Genomic DNA, 21,432 nt, shown 5'->3' on the forward strand with positions numbered 1-21,432 from the left:
GAATAGTTTACAACCCTTTGAAATTAAGGTTTTCAATCTCTCCATATTTTAATCCAAAAGCGTTGCTATTTGGAGAATGACTTCTTTCCTGCAGCAAATTCCAGTGGATAGTTACCTAAATGTTTCTTTCAGTTTTCTAGAGGTTTTTTCTAAACCAGCAGAAACATTAAAACTCCTCATTTTTTTTTTTCAAATTGAAATTTTTTGTGTGTTTTTTGGAGAAGGCCAAAAAATTGGCAAAAGCACTGAAGTGGCCTTGAGGGTTATACAAAACAAGAGTATTTTGAGTTTAAATGTAGCAGACACATTGCCTTTTTGATAAAGTGGGAAATGTCATCAAATCCCAAGCACATACTCTGTTATGATCTTTGAAAGGAATATGTTACGGGCCTTTCAGAGTTATATAACTGGGAACAAGGAAGCTAGATCAAACTAGTTAGACACGAAGGCTGGGATTTCTCTCATCCATTTCACTTGGTATTTAAATATTTAAGTCTCTGTTAATCATAATAAATTTCACTTATACTCAGTGCAGAGGAATGAGCACTTCCAGATGCCTGCTTCTCTTCATTACTTCCTAAATGAGACAAGGATGACTAGTTCAGAAGGATGTAACTTTTGGAGGAGTAAGTTAGGGCTTATAAATACCTCCCAGAAATGGTAAGCAACTGGCAGAGAAATAAGTCTGAATTCCACCTCCGGATTCTTCTATAATAATTCTATTGTACAGTATGTCCTGATTGTCTCCTTAAAAAAAAAAAAAAAAAAAAAGGATGTCCTACTTGTCTCTCTTAAAACAGTTGTAAGTCCTGATTGTCTCCTTTAAAAACCCACACACCTAAGATACGATCTATAAATTCTGTAGCTATATCCTTGCACACAAATATAGGGACTGGGAGAAGAACTGTATACAGACAGCATGAAAGGCTTATTTAAGGAAACCTTTCTGCTGTATTTGGATTTGTTTGCTTTGAAAACAAAGGAACTTCTGAGTATAGCTAGTGAGCTGGAAAATAAGTATCAGAAAGTATATTAAGGCAGAAGATGCACCACTTACACTAAAGAGAGGAACCAACCTGTTTTCAGCCTTTTGATATGCATCTATTTCAAATCCACTTACACGGATTCAAATCCATAGTTTAAACCACTGTCCTGTCCAGTATACTACATCATCTAGCACTATTCTCTGTATTTATTTAATTTGTTTGCAAAGACATAGCAAACAGTGCACATTAAATGTGGTGGCTACATAGAGAAATAGGGAAAAATCACATACCTTCTGGAAAAGTGTTGCAAAAACCACAACCTCTTTCCTACTGCATTGCCAACCCCCCTGTAAATCCACTCTGTGGATCACTGCCTGACAGGCGTCACGCGGTACTTGTGGTGTGAAGAGGGCTCGGGGCGGGCAGCGGCCAAGAGAAGGCAGTTGCATCCTAAGGGGTTTGTGCAGCTCACTCCAGGCGCTCTCTTTACCGTCTTCTCCTAGAGACCTGAGACAAAACTCTCCCACAACTAGGTTTCTATCTTACATGTGTGCACTGCTGCACAAAGGTGTCTGTATTTTAAAATCACTGGTTGCGTGTGCCAGACACAACTAGTCAGCATCATCTGTGATCTGCAGCTGTGCCTGTCCCCAGAGGAGAGAGGCTGTCACGGCTGTGCTGGTACGGCAAGAGGCTAAACTGTGCTGAAGGGCTCACCAGCACGACTAGCAACATTGCTTCTCCCATAAATGATTCAATGCATTAAATTTCAAAAGTTTGGGCCTTGGAAGGAAAGAAACTGTAGGTTAAATGAATGGCAGTGGTTGCAGTCTTTCAGCAGCTACCATTTCTGCAATGATCTGACTGACATGGGGTGAAGGGAGAGAGGTGCCAGAAGTAGCACATAGTCCAAGAAGGATAGCATATGTATCACATATTACACTGTTTTTATAAGGAGCTTCCTTTATAATATTTATCTCTAAAACTCAGCACCTTTTGACACAGATTAACTTCCTATAGGTTGATTACTGTGTTCACAAGCAAATCAGATAAAACCTGAGCTTCCCTTTCACTTGGAAAATAACTAATACTGAGCTTGTCAAATGATTAAGTCAGTCTGTTGATAGATTAAACTATCCGCCTGCAGGGAAGCTTCAATTTGTACTCTTTGAAGTTTTCCATCCAGGTGCCAAAAAGGTAAATACTAACTAAATTCTCAATCACTGTAGAGTTTACAATGCAAATATTCAAAGTTTCATTTTACATAAATACATATCAAAAAACCACAAGAAATAGCTTCACCTATAACTTACGTAGCTCTCACTACGTGTATGAGAATAGGTGTATATACTCTGTCTAGTTCTGCCTGTCCCTAGTCCTTGATAACCATGTCTCAACATGGAGTTGATCAACTTATGTGAACAAACGCATCAATAACCAAAGCCAACCAAAAAGCTTTCAAAAGCTAAAATTTCTCAATTCAGTAAGTGATGCAAGATACCATGGTATTTAAATTACAAAGTTGCTGTTAAAAAGAGTTGTTACTAAAGATTTTTTGGTACTGCTGCGCTTTCAATAGAAAGGCCACAATTCTTAACTTGCTCTTCACCAACAATGAAGTGATTAGATATCCTAAAACAAAAAAAGTATATACCCTCTTCACAGTCAGATTTGGAAAGCATCTTCAACCTCTTTGCTTTTCATTCCTCTGTGGGAAGCAGGAGAGTTTGGGGACCAGCATGTTGCAGCTGTAATCCACCGTGTCAAAGAGCATCAATTTTGTTCCTAAGCAACCCTGCACAGTGCAGTAGTTGCTGTCCATAGCTGATAAGGATGCTCAGGGAATTGTTAACTGGCTGCAAGTGGGAGAGATGAAAGTTGCAGAAACTGAAAGTAAGGCCACTAACACATTAATAAAATTCCTCTTTTGGGTTATAAAAAAAAGGGGGAGATGAACAGCCACAACAATGAAAAGTCAAGGATCCCACTCACGTTACATATGCTCTCCTACAGAATACTCTTGGTTCACCTTACTGAACGAAGCAATCAGTTAGGATGCAGCAGCCACACTCAGACTGTGAGCTATTACACAATGTTACATTACGTCCTTCACAACCTCACAGTCTGACTCTCAGCCATTTACAAGGAATGCCTGGATGGCCACGCTTGCAGGTGATAACTTGAATGACTGTTCCCTGTGTATCAGCCAAAATATTTTGAGAATCTGCCAGTACAATGCAAAAAAATCCATGTCTCTGGATACACATTTGACAGAAGTTGGGGTTTGGCCTCCAAATACTTTTTTCCAAAATAATAATTAAAGTATGTTAATGTATTATCATAAAATTAGATCATTATAAGTACCTTTATGAAGTTTCACAGTTACTTTTTTATCCAAGGTGATTTAAAACTGTAGTGGAATATACTTACTTTATTTTAATTCACCAAACTACTCAGACTAATTAAATAAATTCCTAGAAGTTTATATTGCCTGTTATACCAGACTAAGTTTTATCTATTTAAGGAAACTGACTTTTCAATAATCAAATAGCCAAATTTATTTATGCAGATACAGATTTTATAACATTTTTATTTTAATGTTCATATTATATTAAATCATATTTTGAAAAAGTTATACAAGTGTCCTTAATATCGAGAGCTCTGCTTCATATGTTAATTTTTGATATGAAGCTTTAGTGCAAGTGGTAGTTAGTTGAGCTAGACACCATCTGGTTAAGAGTCAACTCACAAATCACAGTGTCTCCTCAAAGAGAAAGAACTGTGATACAAGATGCCTACCTCAAGAAAATAACTTTTTGTACAAAGAATCGGGAAAAATCAGGGAAATGTGTTTTAAAGATGTTTCATTTAGGAACACAGATTAAGGTAAAAATCAACTAGTAGAGCTATAGACTATGCTTACAAAGCTTGTATTACTGCAAAAAAGAAAAAGCAAATGCAGGCAAAGTACTTCTCAAACCTCCCACTTAAGTCTACAAACAACATACATTAAAAAATCAAATAGACACAAAATAAAAATATTTGCCAGCACACCAGAGAAGGGGATGGATTTGCAGTGGTCAAAATCGAGACTTATGGTTTACTATTTCTTACTGCACAAATTTACCATATACAAGCTAAATATGAGACCAATTGAAACAAAAAAAATCCTCAGGTTGGATGTTTCTTTGAAAAAATGGAATCTCCTACCTGACACTGTTTTAAAATTTTGCACCCAGTTTCTAAAAATATTTTCTTTAATTTGACAATATCTGCATGTCATAGCTTATATTTCTTACATATCTTTTCATGCTGAACTGTTGGTTTGAAAAACTCAGAGGCAGAAAATTAGGATCAAAAAATGTATTTTCCCTTGGATGCTTGACATCACGCTTTCAGTCATATTACCTTTTTTTTTTCCTTGAATTACTTATTGCTCTTTCCTAAGAATACCGTACACACCGCAGTCCATCTCCTTCTACAGTGTTATGTGAACACAGGGCATATTGTAATTTTAACAAGAGCTGAATCATTGTAAGGTCCATTTGATTCTGGCAGGGGTAGGACGTACCCAGAGTCTCAGTACAATACTTGTCCTAGCAGTTATTCTTGTGTACATAGGACCATGTGTTCAAAAGTGACTAGGTACCTAGTTTCCCAGCTTACTTGCTTACAACTATTCTCCTTTGTGTTTCTAAGCACCTAAGCCTCTTTTGAGAATTCAAGCTGGTTGCCTATCTGCATCTCCAGACACCTAAATGCCTTTAAAAATCTTCCTTGCAGTGTTTGGCTCCTATAAACTAATAAACCCGGGAGATGTCTGTGTCTGTAAGACTTGACTTCACCGTTAAGCCAACCAGATCAAAGAACCAGCAACATGGATGAAACTGAAAAAAACAGGAATGAAATGCAAAATACTGCTCCTAAATACTTTAAATATGCAAAATTTGACTTTGTTCATATAATAACATTTTTGTAGGTTTCTAGGCAGCCTCCCATTTTCTGTAACAGTGCAGGATCAAGCCCTAATTAAGTACGTTTACACAGTGGCTCCAACGGCTATCTCGGGATGTAGGGATCAATATTGTGCAGTGGAATATAAGAAAGGCAACTGTTTTTCTAAATACACAAAGGACACGATTATATGAATAATATCTTCGTATCTTTAATATTTACACAGACAGTCTTTTAATGTTTTGTTAGCTGTTGTAAATGCACTTAACCACTAGAATCTGAACTGATGGTAGTAGGAACTCTGTACCGATGACTGGGTACATTAAGATATGCCTTCTAATAATGCATAAGGTGTCTACGCTGGTGTGAGAAAAAGACCGCAGTCTCAATAACAAAGCTGAATCTTGTTGGATTTTTTTTAAATGAAGTTAAAATATTTTAGAACTGAGCTATTGGTCACATGATCTTCATATGTGCTCATGTTTAAATCTGAGCCTTCATACACCAGATATCTGAGCAAATATTTGTATCCACTATTTTTCTACAGAATACTTACAACTGTTGCACGTCGGGTGCTCTAGTGAAAGCATTATTTTGTATTTCATCTCTATTCACATTTATTTAAGTCTATGCTGAGGAAATAATGCAAATTTATTTGTGTACTTTGGTGAAAATGGATTTTTTTGGTCAAAACAAAACCCACAACTTTTTTACTTAACAGGGGGATTATAAAATATTACCAGAGGCACAGGAAGATCAAAATCATATGCTTCAGCAAAAAATACTTAAGAAATAATGGTAGAATTTAGGCTACTAATTGTGATAGGAGTCCAAGTCCAAACACGGTAACTATTATTGGTCTGGGAAATGTAGCGTAGAGCTATCGTTTCAAAGTACTGTCTATGAATTTAAAAACCTTTCCTCCACTGCATGAGCAATGCAGAAAAATGATGTTTTAAAGACTGTGTATCGCACAAAAATCTGTGCTCCCTTCTATCGCCCAATAAATGATAGGTACAGAAATATACAGAATCTTTTCCATCACTCTGTCAATTCTGTTGTCAGGTAGCTGATGAAACCTGATAAGACTGAATCTAAACTTTGTTTCTGCATTTCTAATTTATATTCCCTCTTTTGACCAATCTGCCCACTTAACCCCTGCTGAACCAGATTCTTCTTTCATCAGTTTACCATGATGCAAATTAGGAACTGCTGCCAGTGGACTACAGTGGCATAAAAACCAAGTAATAGGAGTAGCTCACTAGACTTTCTTCCAAATGTCTGAGAAGTTAATTGTCATCCTGAAGTTGCAAGATGTTGTCAACTTATTTTGGTTAATCATTTTATTTCTGCAGCATTTATAAGTTCCCATGTTCAGCAATACAGTTTCCATTTCCAGATTTTTTTGCACAGTAGCACTATTTCTAATAGTGTATTCATAGCTTTATATGGCTTTTATATTGCAAATTTTTCTTCTTAGACAGAAGCACAATGATGTGAGTCAAGTACAGATTGTCATCACTCAGTTTGAACTTCTTGGGTTCGATCACTTAAGGCTTTTACGAAAATCACAATATTCACTGAGGATTAGTTGAATGATAGGCCATACTTAATAGATCAGGCACCACTCATAATTACTCTCTGAGTCGATTTGTTCGGCTGTACTAAGTCAGCGTATTTCTTTGCTGCATCCTGGCCCACACCAATCTCATTGTTCTTATTCTTGACTCACAATAACAGCAAGGAGAAAAAAATCTATCTGTTTCTATCAAAGGAGCAAATAAATTAGATTCTGAACAGAAAGATCTTTTTGCTAAGCATCACCTTCATGCTCTTCATAACTGAAGTAAGGAAATTCATGCTCAGGAAAAATGAGTGAAGTAAGCTAACTCCTGTTCCTCTAAGAGATCTTCAGGATTTTTTTGAACAGGAAAGCTGGTCCCCAGTGCAACTAAATAAGAATATAATGACTCCTGTTCTCTGTCAAGCCAACAACAGCCCGATACAGTTTGAGTAATCTTTTTATTAGAGAACAAATAATTTTTTTTCACTGCCATCAAAATGACCCTTACTTTTCAGTATTTCAAATTCTCCCTGGAGACCTTTTTGAATATCTAGTAATGTGCTTTGAAGGTGATTACACTACACTTTGTCCCTCCTCTATTATATAGTACTCTAACTATTCAGGCTAAATATTTATGCTGTGAAGAGAAAATAGATTGAGACATCAAACACATTTGTAAAACACAAAATTCACAAGAATACAAAAATAGAAAAATGCTATTTGAAACAGGGTTGAAAATATCAAACACAAAATGAATGTATAAGCCAATATGTAAGTATGAGATACAGAAACAACATTCCAGATTTTCTAATCTTTACCTTTGTAATATTCACCATATGAATATTTCTAAACTTTTAATGAAATTGTTCACAAAACAAAGATTTTTAATTTTGTGCTCTCTTGTTAGATTTTATTGAACTCAATTTTTTTAATATGAATTCTGAAGAGATGGATGTTTTCAAACTAGCACGCAGAGAGCATAAAAAAACTAAATGCACTTACAATGGTCAGAAAAGGAAAACAAGATAATGTGTGTGGCATTTGGGAAAAAAATGACGCTGTGGAAATTTTATGATGCTCATAAGGAAAAAATCTATCCAACAAAGGTCAGAAAAAAAACCTGTTATGAGGAAAGTTCAGGTCAAATGAATGGCAATGATGATGAATGAAATATTTGATCTAGTGGTGAAGGATGAATGAGGAATCTGGAACAAAGAAGCAGAAAAAATAAAGCCAGAAGAGTCTTAACTATTAACGTTAAACTTGTCTTGAACAAGGGAAGAAAGGTGCCAAGCCAGCAGACAAATTCCCAAACAGGAAGACTGTGGAAAGTGGTAGTTTGAAAGAAAAGTGAAGAAAACAAATAGATGGAATATACCCATAAGGATGCAATAGGAATGGAAAAGGAATGAAGATGGGAGAGAACAGAACATGCAGGAAAATTAAATCCATCGCCCTATTCCCCTGTTCACCATTTGAGACTTTCTGTTGTCCCATCCAGTCACCTGCTTGATTATAAAGTCTTCAGGGAATTTGATATATCTTAGATGGGATTCTTTATACATTATGGACTATATTAACAGATAATGAAAATGAATAGTTGCTTTATCTTTTCTGGAAGACACACCTCTAGTTTATACAATCAAACCAAATAAATGAATAGTCTTGTGTTTAAGCTTCCCTTGATAAAGTATTGTGCTCATCTAGAAAAGTATTGTATGACTTGACAAAGCTACCCGATTTAAAGCCTATAAATATAGAAGTTTAATATAGCAGTGAGATTGCTTTAGAACTAGTCACAGAAGAGCACTGTGTTCCTTATTTAAAATATAATATCTATATAAAACATAAACTACACTACAGCTCTGCCTGATTTGGGAACAAACGTTACCATCAAAGCCTTACCAGCTATTCCAGCTCATTTGCTGGCTACTGACAGGGCAGAAGAAAAGTTATTAGATTATCATGTTATGAGGTGACAGCAGAAAGTAACGTAACTCTGTCGTTATGGGTGTAGATGTTCCCAAGCCCCTCTGTAAGTCTGCCAGTCCCAATTTAATAGACTTGAGCTTTTTTCTCTGCCAGGTTTTACACTACCCTGTCTCTTGACCTTTATGCCCCTAACTTCTATGATTTTCAGTGTTATCTCGAATCTCCACAGACTGCTTTGTGACCTCTTTAAATTTTATTCTCTTGTCCCTTCGTGTCCCTTTTCCCTACTTTACTTTTGCTTTTGCTCCTAGTAATACTGATAAACACTAAATTGAAATTTGGAATCAGACAGCTCAGTTTCTCACAGAATGCATGCTGTTTTTCTAGTCATCTTTCTTCTCTCTCTCTCTTTCAGCCTTCATCTCTTTCTTGCTCTCTCTTTCTCTCTTTCTTTCCTCCTTTCTTCCCTTTCTTTCATTTCTTTCACATAACATCTTTATGTACATCTGTGTACTACTTGAGTTGAGCAGTCAAGAACAGTTAATAGCTGGGATATCCTTAGAGGTTAAAATGTAGTAATATTTGAAGTCACTGGCACACTGCAGAGGAAAATGTAATCTATGTTTTTTAAAGACACTTTAATTGCTCAGCAATCATGCAGAACTGAGAAATATAGCTCTGCTTCCAAGATAATAACTCCCCAAATTGCAAAGGTCGCTTACTCAATACCCTTGCTATCTAGCAAAATATGAGAATGACACCACGACTCAAAAACTCAACTTTATGTTAATCTATTATTCAGTATTAGCTTTCACGAATTTTTGTAATATTTCACACAACCTGCTGTGTGCTACTGTCATTTAAAACATAAAGACTTCATCTAGCTTTGTTGGTAAAAGAAAAAAGTTGTTCATATAGATCGCATTTACATAGCCCTAATTCAGCTAAAACTAAAATCAAAAATGAATGGGAGTTTTATATTAGTAAATGGACAAGAAGCTTTAGCACACAGCAAAGGTAGCAGTACTAATTACAATCAGCTTTCACTGACCCTTGCTGTTTTTCCTTTTAATTTCCCTCTCTTTTTGTGTAATTATTCCATCAACTAAAAAAAGTTCAAAGCTTTTTATGTTAATTCTATTTAAAATATTCATATGTATTTAACATTTAAACATAATCTTTATATGGTTATCATGATGTGATTAAAAGCACATCATCTAGCTAATGCACTGATTGAAGATTTCCCAGAAATTTGTGATGTCTGTCATACCTGAACTTATAATCATACCTGAACTTCTGACGGTGAAACTTTGGATGTGTGTAAAACCTGTTCAAAACTTTCTCTGTGCAAACTATCTCAAAAAAGGAGTCAAGCATGAGTGTATTCTTTTTAACCCCTTTTCTTCCCCTCAGGAACTAGTGTATGGCTGCTTACTTAAAAATAGGTTGTTAGGCTCTATTCAAAGAGATTTTTAATGATGTTTAATGATGATCAGTACTTTTGAAGATTTTACTCAGAATACCTCAAAACCTGGAACTATAGAATAATACTCATGCGTGTGTGTGTGTGCGTGAAATAAAAAAACCCAATCATATCAATGCCAAATAGATACCATACCTGCATCATGATCAATTGCAAACTGGCCATAAACCTGAAGACAAAATTATGTTCAGTACCATGGACAAGTACTGCCCAAACCGTCCCTAACAGCAACACCAACTTACTCAAACCCCAGCTTTCGTTACAAAACCACACAGATCAGCTCCTGCTCTTTTATAATAAGATTATACATTCCAAATACTGGTAAATTCTTAAGACCTAATTTGTTGAAATCATCACAATTCTAATTAAAAATATGTGGTAAAAAGTTTCAGCACCAGAAAATACAGGACTATCGAACTAGTTAGCACATATAACTTTTTCCTTCTGCTAACTTGTCCCTTCAGTTTGTCACTACCAGAAGAAAATGAAAACCAAAAAAACCCAGGAACCTAAAAAGCAGATTAAAATCCCCAAAGCTCTTGTCACTCCTTTTTAGCATAACTTGCCCTTACAAGTAGTATGAAATATTTACAATGCACTATATTTATCTTCATTTGTTATATCACACTGAAGATAAAAGCCTTGTATAAAAAATGGTGGCATAAGACAGTCCCTTTATCTTTTCCAATATTTTGCATGTGCATTCCCCAACTAAATTACAATTGCACATAATAAATTAACTTTTTCATAATAGTTTAATAATGCACTTTCATTTTGTTAAATTTAAAAGTTATACATGTTTCATAAATTTCAACAGTCCCAACAAGATGTGGCAAAACGTTTGACTAATAAAATTATGGGCTTTTTCTTCATGAAAGTGAAAAGTTTGTCTTTTAATACCTGTAATTATTAAATAACTAGACAGTTTCTAAGGAATCAACAAATTTTCAGTTTCATAGGTGATAGTCTACAGCTCAAAATTAAGAATAGGGAAGAACTGTCTTCTCAAATTAGTCAACCTTCTAAATCCCTGTTATAATTACAGACAAATGCATTTTACAACTTGGTGCACGGAATCAGCTGGTACAATATGACTCTGATACCAGAGACTTCACAAAATAATACTAACTCCCATCTTTCCATTAAACTGCATTGGAGTTTAATATCAACAATGATAACCCTTAATTAACCCTTTTTAACCCTTAATTCTCTGGAAGAATTTATATTGCCATTAGAATTATGTTTTAAGATATATGCTTGATCTGCCATATGTCTCACACTTCCTCAGATCAGTTTCCAGAGTTTGCCACCGGTTAACGTAGCTTGACACTTGTCATTTACAAGAGTCCATGGAAATCAAAGGAAATTTAACCAGCATCTTAAATAACATCAGGAATATTTTTTGTGAAGATTAAGGTATCTATACCTGGTTTATTTTCATGAAAACAAACCACTTTGTAATACCAAACTCAATATCCAAGTCTACATCGATACATCACTCCAAACAAAATGGCAGACCCACATACTTTTATGCATGATCAAATTAAAATATCCCACTTGGGTTCCCCTTGTAATTATCACTACTTTAGTAACACTGGAGCAAGTCCTGTCAGCAAACACATTACTCTATTAAAAATCCACTGATACCTCACAGATATTCATAAAATATTCCAATTTCACTGTCCAAAATGAAATAAAATGTTAGAGAAAACTGCAAAGAACCCAAACACAGTTTCAAGATTTTTCTGTTTTGTTTTGCTGTTTGCTTTTTCAGATTATCTGCCGTTTGGGGGTTTGGGTTATTTTAACTCCAGCAACACTTTTAACTTACTTGTATGTGTAAAACATTTAGAAAGAAGTGATGAGTTGTATTCATAAAGTTCTGTAACAAGAACTTACCCTTGCATTTTTTTCTATCGACATTTTTTTAAATTGGGTATTTTCTGTTCATGCCAATACACTTGTTGAAATGTTGGCTGTAACCAAACACCAGCTGCACTTACCCCAGTGTTGTCATGGTGACAATGGTGTACCAGAAGGCTGCAGGAATGCTGGTGAACTTGCTGGCTGATGAACCTTTCTCTGCATAGTACATGACTGTGGCAAAGATGATGATGGCCATAGTGAGTGAGAAGAGGAGGAACCCTAACTCCGAGGCACAACTTTTCAGGGTGTAGCCCAGGATGCGCAGCCCCTGTGAGTGGCGGGAAAACTTAAAGATCCTGAAGACACGAAAGACTCGTAGTGTCACAAAAGCCCCACTGACATCCTCATTATCTGTCATCACCAGGCCAATGTAATACGGCATGATGGCGACCACATCAATGATACTCATGACACTGCGCACAAATTTGTAGCGACTAGGGGCCGCCAGCAGACGTAGGAGATATTCAACTGTGAAGATCATGACACAGGCAGTATCCAAACAGAAGAAAGCCACAGCATAGCGCTCTCCACAGGGCAGCTCCTTGATGCGACCTGGGCTTACCCCGCAGGGCACTGTCTCCACCACGTTGGCAATAACAGAGACGGCAATGAAGAAACCAGTGACATAGTAGAAGACCAGAGCCAGTGTACTGGTGTGTGGGTTTTCAAAGGCCCGCCACATCCTCTGCCGAGCTGTCATTGAGGGCAGGGAGCTCTCAGCTGCATGATCCTGATCAGCATCATCCTGCAGGCGCTCAGCATTCTCACGTCGGCGATCCTTGTACTCCTCATAACAGCAGTCGCCAATGATCTCAGGGATGATGCCAAAGAAGGCCAGCTCCTCATCGTAAGCTGAGATGCACTCCTGGCGGGGATAATGAAGCTTCCCTGTACGGTAGAAGTTGAGAATGTGGCGGAAAATGTCAGGGTCCCGATCAAAAAAGTACTGCTGTGTCTCAGGGTGGTAGAAGAAGTCCCGCTCTGAACTGCCCAAAAGAGTGTCAGGGTAGCGCTCTAAGGTGTCCAGCCACGTCTGGAACTGGATGCCACTCACATTCAGCACAATCAGAGAGTCCTGGCTTCGCTTCCTCTCCTGCCGCGGAGCAGCTGGCATGGGACCTGTGGCTACTGGCATCCATCCTATGGCTGCTGCCCTGGCAAAGGGTAACCAAGCTGCTACTCCGGCTGCCATGGTCCCAAGCAACTACTACAGCTGAGGGAGTCAATCTAGAGACAGTCGTGGTCCAGCCACTGAAATAGAGAGGGAAAAGAAAAAATACAAATGCTCACATATTTTTGAGGCAACAGAATTTCTGAACATTGTTGTGATCAACTGAAAATCTTTTTGCTTCCTTTTTGTTTCCTCCCTTTTTTCATCCCAGAATATCCTTTCCAGGGGCTGATTAGCCAGTTAGGACAATAAATCAGGGCACTTGGAAATCAACGTATTCAAAGCAGCTACTCTAGCAGCCAGATCCTCTGGATACAGGGTCCTTGCGAGGTCCCTGGTTGGAAATAAAGGTCCACAAAGCGCCAACCCCGGGAGCCGGCTAGTAGCCCTGGTGCAGCGGTGCAACCACCTGGAATGAGATTTTCTTCCACGCGCGATGCAGCCGGTCCCCCCGCCCCTCCGCTCCGCTCCGCTCCCCGCCTGCTGCCGGAGCCGGGCCGCGGCCGCCAGCGGAGCCCTTCCCGAGCGGGCTGCAGCGGGGCCGCCCGGCGCCGCCGCCCGCTCGCCGTGGCGGGGCGGAGGGGATGGGCCGGGCGGGCCGTGTCCCCCCCCCCCCCCGCCCCCTCCCCAGCCGCAGCCCTGGAGCAGCAGCGGGACGAATCCTCTCCCTGACCTTGATCGCCGCCCCGGGGACTCCTCCTGACCCCGGCTCAGGGCCGGGGGAGCCGGCGGGGCAGGGGGAGGAGCTCCGGGCGGCAGCATTAAACTTTAAGGCAAGTTTTCCGTGTAGGAAATGCGTTGAAGGGCAGAGGGGCGCCGGGGAAGGGGCGCCGGGAGGGGGGAGCGCCCCAGAGAAGGGAAGCGGGCGGAGGGGAGTCTCTCCGGGACGGGGCGTCGGGGCACGGACAGAGGCTGATCCGGAGCGAGGAGCCCGGGGCCGGGCAGAGCCGCGGCGGCGGGGGTAGGAGGCACCCGCAGAAGGTGGGATGCATGGGGCATCCTCGGGAGCGGCCGAGCGGGCGGCGAAGGGCGAAGCCGGGGGAGCCTGGCGGTGGAGCGGGAGCGGGGCAGGGGCGGCGGAGGAGGCCGGGGCGGGCGAGGGGCCACGGAGGCGGGCGCGGGGCAGGGGCGCGGGGTTCCGTAGCGGTTCGGCGGTCGGCGGTGGATCATCCGCCCCCCCTCCCGCCTCCTTCCCCTCGCCCCTTCCCCTCGGGTCTGCTCTCGCATCCCTCCGGACGTGCCCAGCCTGCGGCACCTACCTGGGAAAGTCTGGCGAGAGCGCTCAGTTGCATAGAGACTTTTGGAAATACCGGCTTTGCCGCTAGATCTCCGCGCCCCGCCGGGAACGGCGGGGAAGTAGTTGCTCCTGAGAAAGCTTGATCGCATCCAAAGGGACATCGATAATAAGGCTTTCCCCCACCCCCACCCCCCTCCGCCACCGCCGAGCACCAAGCAACAAGTTCAAGGGGTGGGTGGGGGGAAAAAAACAACGTAATCGCGCCTGGCAACTCGGCGGAGCACGTCCTTTCGGGGCGCGGATCCTGCGGCGCGGGGCTGCCGTCAGGCGCGGCTGCGGCTGCGGCCGCTGCCCCTGCCCCTGCCGCGGGGCTGCCGCGGGCTGCGGGCGGCGGCGGCGGCGAGGCCCTGGCGCGGCCGGGGGCGGGGGGGGGGGCTTCCCGCTGCCTCCCCCGCGGCGGGCGGGCCATGCCGCCCTGCCGCGCCGCCGCCGCCCGCGGGCTAGGGGCGCAGGGGCGGGCGGCGCCAGGCGGCGGCGGAGCGGGGCGCGGGGCGCGGGGGGGCGCGGCGCGGGCGAGGAGGGCATCGCTCCGCGGGCGGAACAAAGGGGCTGCGGGAGGCTGCGCCGGCGGCGGCAGCGGCAGCAGGGCAGGCGGGGAGTGCTTGTGTGTGTGCGTGTGTGTGTGTGTGTGTGTCTCTGCGGGGCCGGCATCGCGCGGTCCAACCCCTCCGCCGGCAGCGCCGCACAGACCCTCTGGAGTTAGCGGTGTTTCGGGCAGGGATCGGGCGGCGGAGATGGCTTAGGTGAGGTATCTAGGGGGTTTCTCGGGAGCGCTGGCGCCTTTCAAGGGAAGGGGAACGATTTACTGAAAGAAGGGGGGGATGAAATGCCTGGGAGTGAAGTGTGGCGATGCTCCTCACAACCCGCCCGGAGCCACTCCGGAGTTCTCGCTGCAATATCCAAATGGCTCTTACCAGCTTTGGGAAAGGCGAGAGCTGGGACGGGTATGGGAGCCTTTTCCTCCTCCTCTCCTTTCCGCTCCCGTGCAAAGCCGCCCCCCCCTTTTCCCGTCGCTAGATGGCGTGTGGATGACGGGAAGTGAGCTCCCCGCCGGGGTGCCGCTGCGGGGCCGGGCGGGCCCCCCCGCGCCGCGCTCCCCGCTCCGCCGCTCGCCCGCCGGGCTGCGCCAGGGCCCCGCCGCCTCCTCCGGCCGCGGACGAGCATGTGGCACCGCTGCATCCCCGGCGGAGAACGGGCACGTAGTTCCTCGAGCTCTGCGTGCCGCTCTGATAGCTCCGATAAATGCAAGGAACTATCTGTATTTTTTAATTAAGATTCTGAAAACACGCGGTGTCTTCTTCACAGAGCTTGCATCAAGATACCAGAAGGTATTGCTCCTTCTGATTTACCTTTGTTTCAGTTTAGTTAATAGGAGGCTTCCAAAGGAACCCTAGAGTAAGTAGGTTCCTCTATACCTGAAGATCTTCTGACCAAACCTCCCACTCTGATAACCTATTTTAGGCATGTGCCAAAGAAACCCGAAACAAAAATAAACCAAATATATACTGAAGCTCGAGAAGTATTTCTTTTCTATATTTTAATAATATGCTCAACTTCAATATGTATAGGCTTCAGTTTAAGTTCCTGTGAAAAAAATGAACACTATCAGTACTGTAGTTTCTAAGCTGGTCCCACAAGAAATACTTGAAAGCATGCAGAGAAAAGGTTTAAAAATGTTTGAGTGCAATTCCTAACTTAGGAAAACTTGTGATGATGATTGTTCACATACCTCAAATCATGCAAAATAAAATATGATATAAAATAAAGGATACTTTCTGTAGTTTTATTGAAGCTGTTTGTTAGTTTATTGTCTTGGGGGGTTTTTTATTTGTTTTGTTTGGTTTGGTTTTGTTTTTCCAGTTCAAATGTTCAGTACATTATATCCTATAAATTAATCCATTAATTTGAAATTAGTTGGTCAACTGTAGGTATTGAGCTTTCAATGATGCGGCTATTCTTCTCCCATATGAAAGATTAGGGTTTTTGATTTGGTGCTACAAAAAGACAGTCCTGTAGCAATTAATAAAGCCCAATTTATGATCCTGTCAGCTCAGCACTGAGACAATAATACAGGACTTCCTTTCCTGACAAATAGTCAAAAGAGGTTTCATTTTCAGCTATAGATTCTTCTTCTAATCAATAACTGCTCTTATTTTTTAACATGCCTAGCTTTACAGAAAACAGTTACTGCTTTCAGTTGCTTTTTTCTTTGCAGTTTTTCCAGAACAGAATTCTTCACTTGCAACAAAGGGTTTTCTCCCCTGTAGAGATGAGAATGGGTTCCATTAAAGAATCACTTGGGTTCTTGTTGTAATCTTAATGTTGTTTCAGAGACTTATCACATCTCATCAGAAAAGGAAAAAAAAACCCAACGAACCCTATACATTTGGACAAGTTGGTATCAGGTAGTGTTATAACATTGTGTCTGTTTTAAATCAGACGTTTGAAAACAGACCAAGTTCAAAGTCTTTTCTGACACCATTGAAAAAATGATAACCGCACCTTAATTTTTTGTGGATAGCCTGTGTATCAGAGAGCCCTCTTTCAGAAACAGTATTGCGGAAGGAAAACCCAAAGAGTATACTCTATTACCTTCTTATTCGAACAGAAAGTCCAGTAATATGCTACTGAGAAGTAATAACCAGGAGCTCAAACTTTCACAGCTTGTGCCTTGAGTTTAGTGCCTTGAAATTGTCTGGGTGTAGTATTCCTGATTTTGTATGTTTCTGAAAGACTAAATTCTGGTACATAGAGTGTACCTAAATAATCAGCTCTCCTGAAGTCAAAATCCTGCCTGTGACATCAGAATTAGCTACCAAGAGATTGGCGTGATGTGACAGGGAGGATTATGACTTCAAGCAGGAATTAAGTAGCAGGGACTCCAATGAGACAAAAATCCTATTTTCAAGCAAAGAAAATAAATCCTAGTAATTGTAGGAAAAGAAGAAAATGGTACTAATGGGACTGTACAATGGACTCTAATATGAGCTGTTTCTTAATTCTTTCCAAAATCATGGGCACAAAGAACTCTCTGAGGATTAAAGAAGATAACAGCTATGATGCATAAGTTTATATTAATGCATTTAATTTTATCTTTAATATTTTAGAAGTATTTAGAATGTTTCAAATCAAGAATTTTCTTTACAGACTGAATGTACATGTACATCCCCTCTTCCTAATTTCTCTAGTATTAAGCCAGTGGTTTCTCCTTTTGAGAAAAGAACACTACAAATATTTAAAACTCTTTGTAAGCCTTAACCTCAAGATTCAGCTGTACCTCTGATTTTTTTCTTTCCTTCGTCTTCAGTCTAGAAGATAATTTCACAGTTCCTGCATTCTTATACTAATATTTTTGTACACACAATACCAAATCCATAAAATCATGTGGAGGTAACTGGGTTCTGAATATATGCTATTTTCCCCCTTCTGGATTAGTAAGAATAGCTTCCATAAAACCCCACATATTTATCTACTTTTGGTCAAACAATGCAAAGGGCTTCTTTTAAAAAAAAAAATAATATATATATATATATGAACCAAAATTACTTATTCCTTTTCAAAATACAAAAGTTTCTTCCAAAACCCACTATGGTTATTATTAGCAGAATATTCTACTAATCTGCCTTTTCTACTAGTGTGTTGCTTGTTTGAAGGTCTGAGCACTTCTCAGTCTGAGCAAAAGAGGTTTGCAGTTTTGGTGTTTTGAGTGTTTGATTTTTTTTTTAATGGAGGGAACATTCCTGAGACATTCTAAATAGAAAATGTCTGGTATAAGGATTTCTAGAGTGCTGATCACAGCCCCACTGAAGAACTAGGTCACAGAGGAAAATGTTTGATTCTATAATGCAAGTTAAAAAAATAATGGTTTGGTCAAATATGCAATCAACACAAATACATGTATACATAGTCTGCAGTTTCCTTGCCTTCATAGATTTGTCTTGTCTAAAACTAGCTGCTTTTTGTACTGTGGACCAGAGAGAATAAGTGGGAGGCTTTTGACATGGACATAATTTTCCAAAGACAAAAAGCCATCTTTCTGGGAGTTTGGTAATATAGGCTCAGGTCACTCTGCAGTGCAAGTGCTTGTCGTCCTTCTTTCTATATGGAGAAATGGATTGCTGTGGACATTAAAAAATGACCTCTCACTGGTCAAGGATTTAGACATACTGTGGGGGAAGTGCACAATGTGCACCATTTATTTTAAATTCTGAAGCCAATCTGATAGTTAGTATAGCCGTCATTAACCTAAAGAAAGACCCTTATTTCTGTGGAAAATATTTTTTTATGCATTTATTACAGACTTAGTGGATTGAAGAGGAAGGCAGAGCTGTGGTTTCTTTTTTTGCTTAAGGTGAGGTTAAGTCAGTACTTGGAATCATCTCAAGAAAACCTCATATTTTTCCAAAGAAGCTGATTCAATCTCAAATATTTGTACTTTATCTGCTCTAAACCAACACCTACTGATTTAACAATTATATATGTTTTTCTCAATGTACAGTATATTATAGAAAAGATTAATTGTATTAAACTATGTATTAGTCATATTAAGCTCTGGGAATTCCTGTTCAAATTAGTGATATTTTAACCACCAATGAAATGGTAAATAAAAACTTGTAAACTTTATTTTAGATAAATACATATTTCTCATTTTGAATTCATGTTTTGGCTCATATAGTATCTTCAAAGGAATAGTTGTTTCATCTATATAATGAGGCTCAATTTCAACCAATGTAGCTTTAGGCACCTGTGCTACCTGATTAAGAGCCTACTCACCCTAACTTCCTAGAGAAACAACTCCAGAGAGCAATCCATGCTATCTACAATCTCAGTGCATGTAGACAGGTATCCGTTGACTATAAAAGACAGACTGGGATGACTGTGATCCTTTAACTTAGGAGTCTTAAATGCTTTAAATTAGGCAGGATGAGACCGGGACTGAGAACCTGAGCCAGTCTGCTAAGTCAATGGGAAAACTACCCTGGTCTCCAAGTGCCTTTAAGATCACAGTCCTTAGAAAGAGAAACTAAGAGTGAATTAATGCGGAAAACTGATTAACCACTAGAGTTCATACTCCTGGCTGCACTGAAGCACTTTGGGAAGTCTTATTTGACAAGGATGTCTCTTGCCGGCCTTAATCTGTGTTACTGTAGCCGCATTTCTAATCACATGCAGAATGTCCAGTGTTATCAGATACTCACCTTGCTCTCCACAAGCACTTAAAAAAGAGAAAAACCAGTAAGAAACCTTCTTAGAATGTATAGCATGCATTAGAAACACTCTCTCCTCATAATGAAGTGTGATGCACTAGTAAAGTACTGACAAATCTCTGCAGCAGTGCGTGACAACATGCCACTTCAACTGGTTGGCTCTTTGAAGTATGTAGAGTTTGGTACTTCTATTTGCCCTGTTTCTGTCCACTGATTCTCTAACAAATGAGTCTCATCGTTTGCTTGAGCCATTGGATAAAATATATATCAGATGTGATTTAAGTTATTTTCTCTAAGCTGGTTCTCAAAGACCGATGCACATAAAGACCATATTGCAGCAGGCAGACAATATCTTCAGGATTATGAGTCTATGATTCAGTCATGACCATTGCTTCATATGTTCCTTCTCTATTCAGAAGAAAGCTTGGCTAAACTGAAGGACCGAAGTGGGCCAAAACATAAATACAATTTATGAGTCCAGGTCATTTTAGTTAGGGTGCTGAATCCTACTTTGCACATTAAACTGAAATTATTCAGTAAGTTCTCCAGCTTTACAGCAGTGAAAAGGGTAAATCAGATGAGAATCTCAGTCTCAGCAGGAAAGGAACTTGCCTGGAAATGTTTATCAAAGAGAGCTTCAAGATCTGCTGAACAAGAACTGCTTCGCAGGGAGGAGCATTGAAAGGGACACGGGCAGACTGTGGTCCAATGTAACCATAGATGAGACACACTCCACTAGGGTGGTAACAAAGTCTTGGAGGATCCAATACATTCGCGCAAGCTTGGAAAGCTTGACTCTTTCCATTTTCAAATCAGGTTACTTTTCTTCTTTAAAAGTGTCCATAGACAAGGGCCAGGGTAAAAAATAAGTTAGTTTACATTTCAGTAGCTTTCAGCTTCAAAGAATATGAAGAACATCACAGAATAAAATTTCTCCCCCTCCTCTTAAGGTTTTAAGCTCCTTACTCCAGGCCATCCATAGCCCTACCATCCGTCTATCCACTTATACTGGGAAAAATTCATCTGATCAGTGAAATGATGAAATCTTTGCTCAGTGGAATTATTAAATCTTTGTTCCATTTGGATGATACCTGATAGAATAGATGCCTAATGTCGGCTGAATAAAACAAGAAAAAAGTTAGTGTCCTTTATATTTGCTTTCATTTCAATTAAGATGCACAATATTGCTAAAAATTCTCAAATTGTGGTATATTTGTGGAATAATGTGGATAAGCAAAGCAAACTTGGTAAAATTAATACTTTTTTCAGGAGTTTCCATTCTGATTTTTCTTACCTCAGTCTTTGTAATGGATTTGGACAATGTTTTGAGAGTTACACATAAATTAAAAAGTGATGCTCTTTAGATTTCATTTAAGTTTCTTTAAATATATTTTGCTAGCAGATCTTTCTCTATGGTCTGCACTTTAGGAGCTGTTTGCGTCATAGACAACAGATTGTATGGTAAAATGATTTATCAGCCAAAACAAAATAAAGAATGTAGTGAATTATTTTTTTTTTAATTCACAGTTTTTTACTTCACTTTTTTTTTTTTTTTTTCATTTTTACTCTATAACGTATTCACAGCATGGCAATCTTTCAATCTCCATCCAAACTTTACCATTTTAGATATGCTCCTTTTTCTTTGTATTCCAGGAAATGTAGGGTTTGGATGTCAGCCACCTTCCTCTGTTCCTCCAAAAGCCTCACAACGATCAATGGCTCCTTGCCTAATTAGTCCCATCTCTCTTATACTGCGAATCCTTTCTAAACTGCTTTGTTACTGGATTGGCTCTGCTATTCAGCACCTTATGTGGAGGGTACCCAGAGGGGGGTAATACCACTTCGACCAAGAGTGACTGGAATTGTATCCTACCCGTTTTTAATAACTGGTTTCTGTTCCAGCAAAGCTTCC

The 21,432-nt window shown here is 40.3% G+C and overlaps 1 protein-coding gene across 1 annotated transcript in view; it reads right to left on the reverse strand.

The window, feature by feature from the left end:
- KCND2 (potassium voltage-gated channel subfamily D member 2) overlaps positions 1 to 14,744 on the reverse strand; it is a 288,008-nt gene extending 273,264 nt beyond the window's left edge. The window contains exons 1-2 of the mRNA XM_054813360.1: positions 14,276 to 14,744; positions 11,923 to 13,096 (exon numbers count right to left, since the gene is read on the reverse strand). Coding sequence (XP_054669335.1) covers positions 11,923 to 13,037 — 1,115 coding nt within the window. The 5' untranslated portion in view covers positions 13,038 to 13,096; positions 14,276 to 14,744. The remainder of the gene's footprint in view (positions 1 to 11,922; positions 13,097 to 14,275) is intronic.
- Positions 14,745 to 21,432: the final 6,688 nt, after the last annotated feature.

This window comes from Grus americana, chromosome 1 (genome assembly GCF_028858705.1).
Source record: "Grus americana isolate bGruAme1 chromosome 1, bGruAme1.mat, whole genome shotgun sequence".
Lineage (NCBI taxonomy): Eukaryota > Metazoa > Chordata > Aves > Gruiformes > Gruidae > Grus > Grus americana.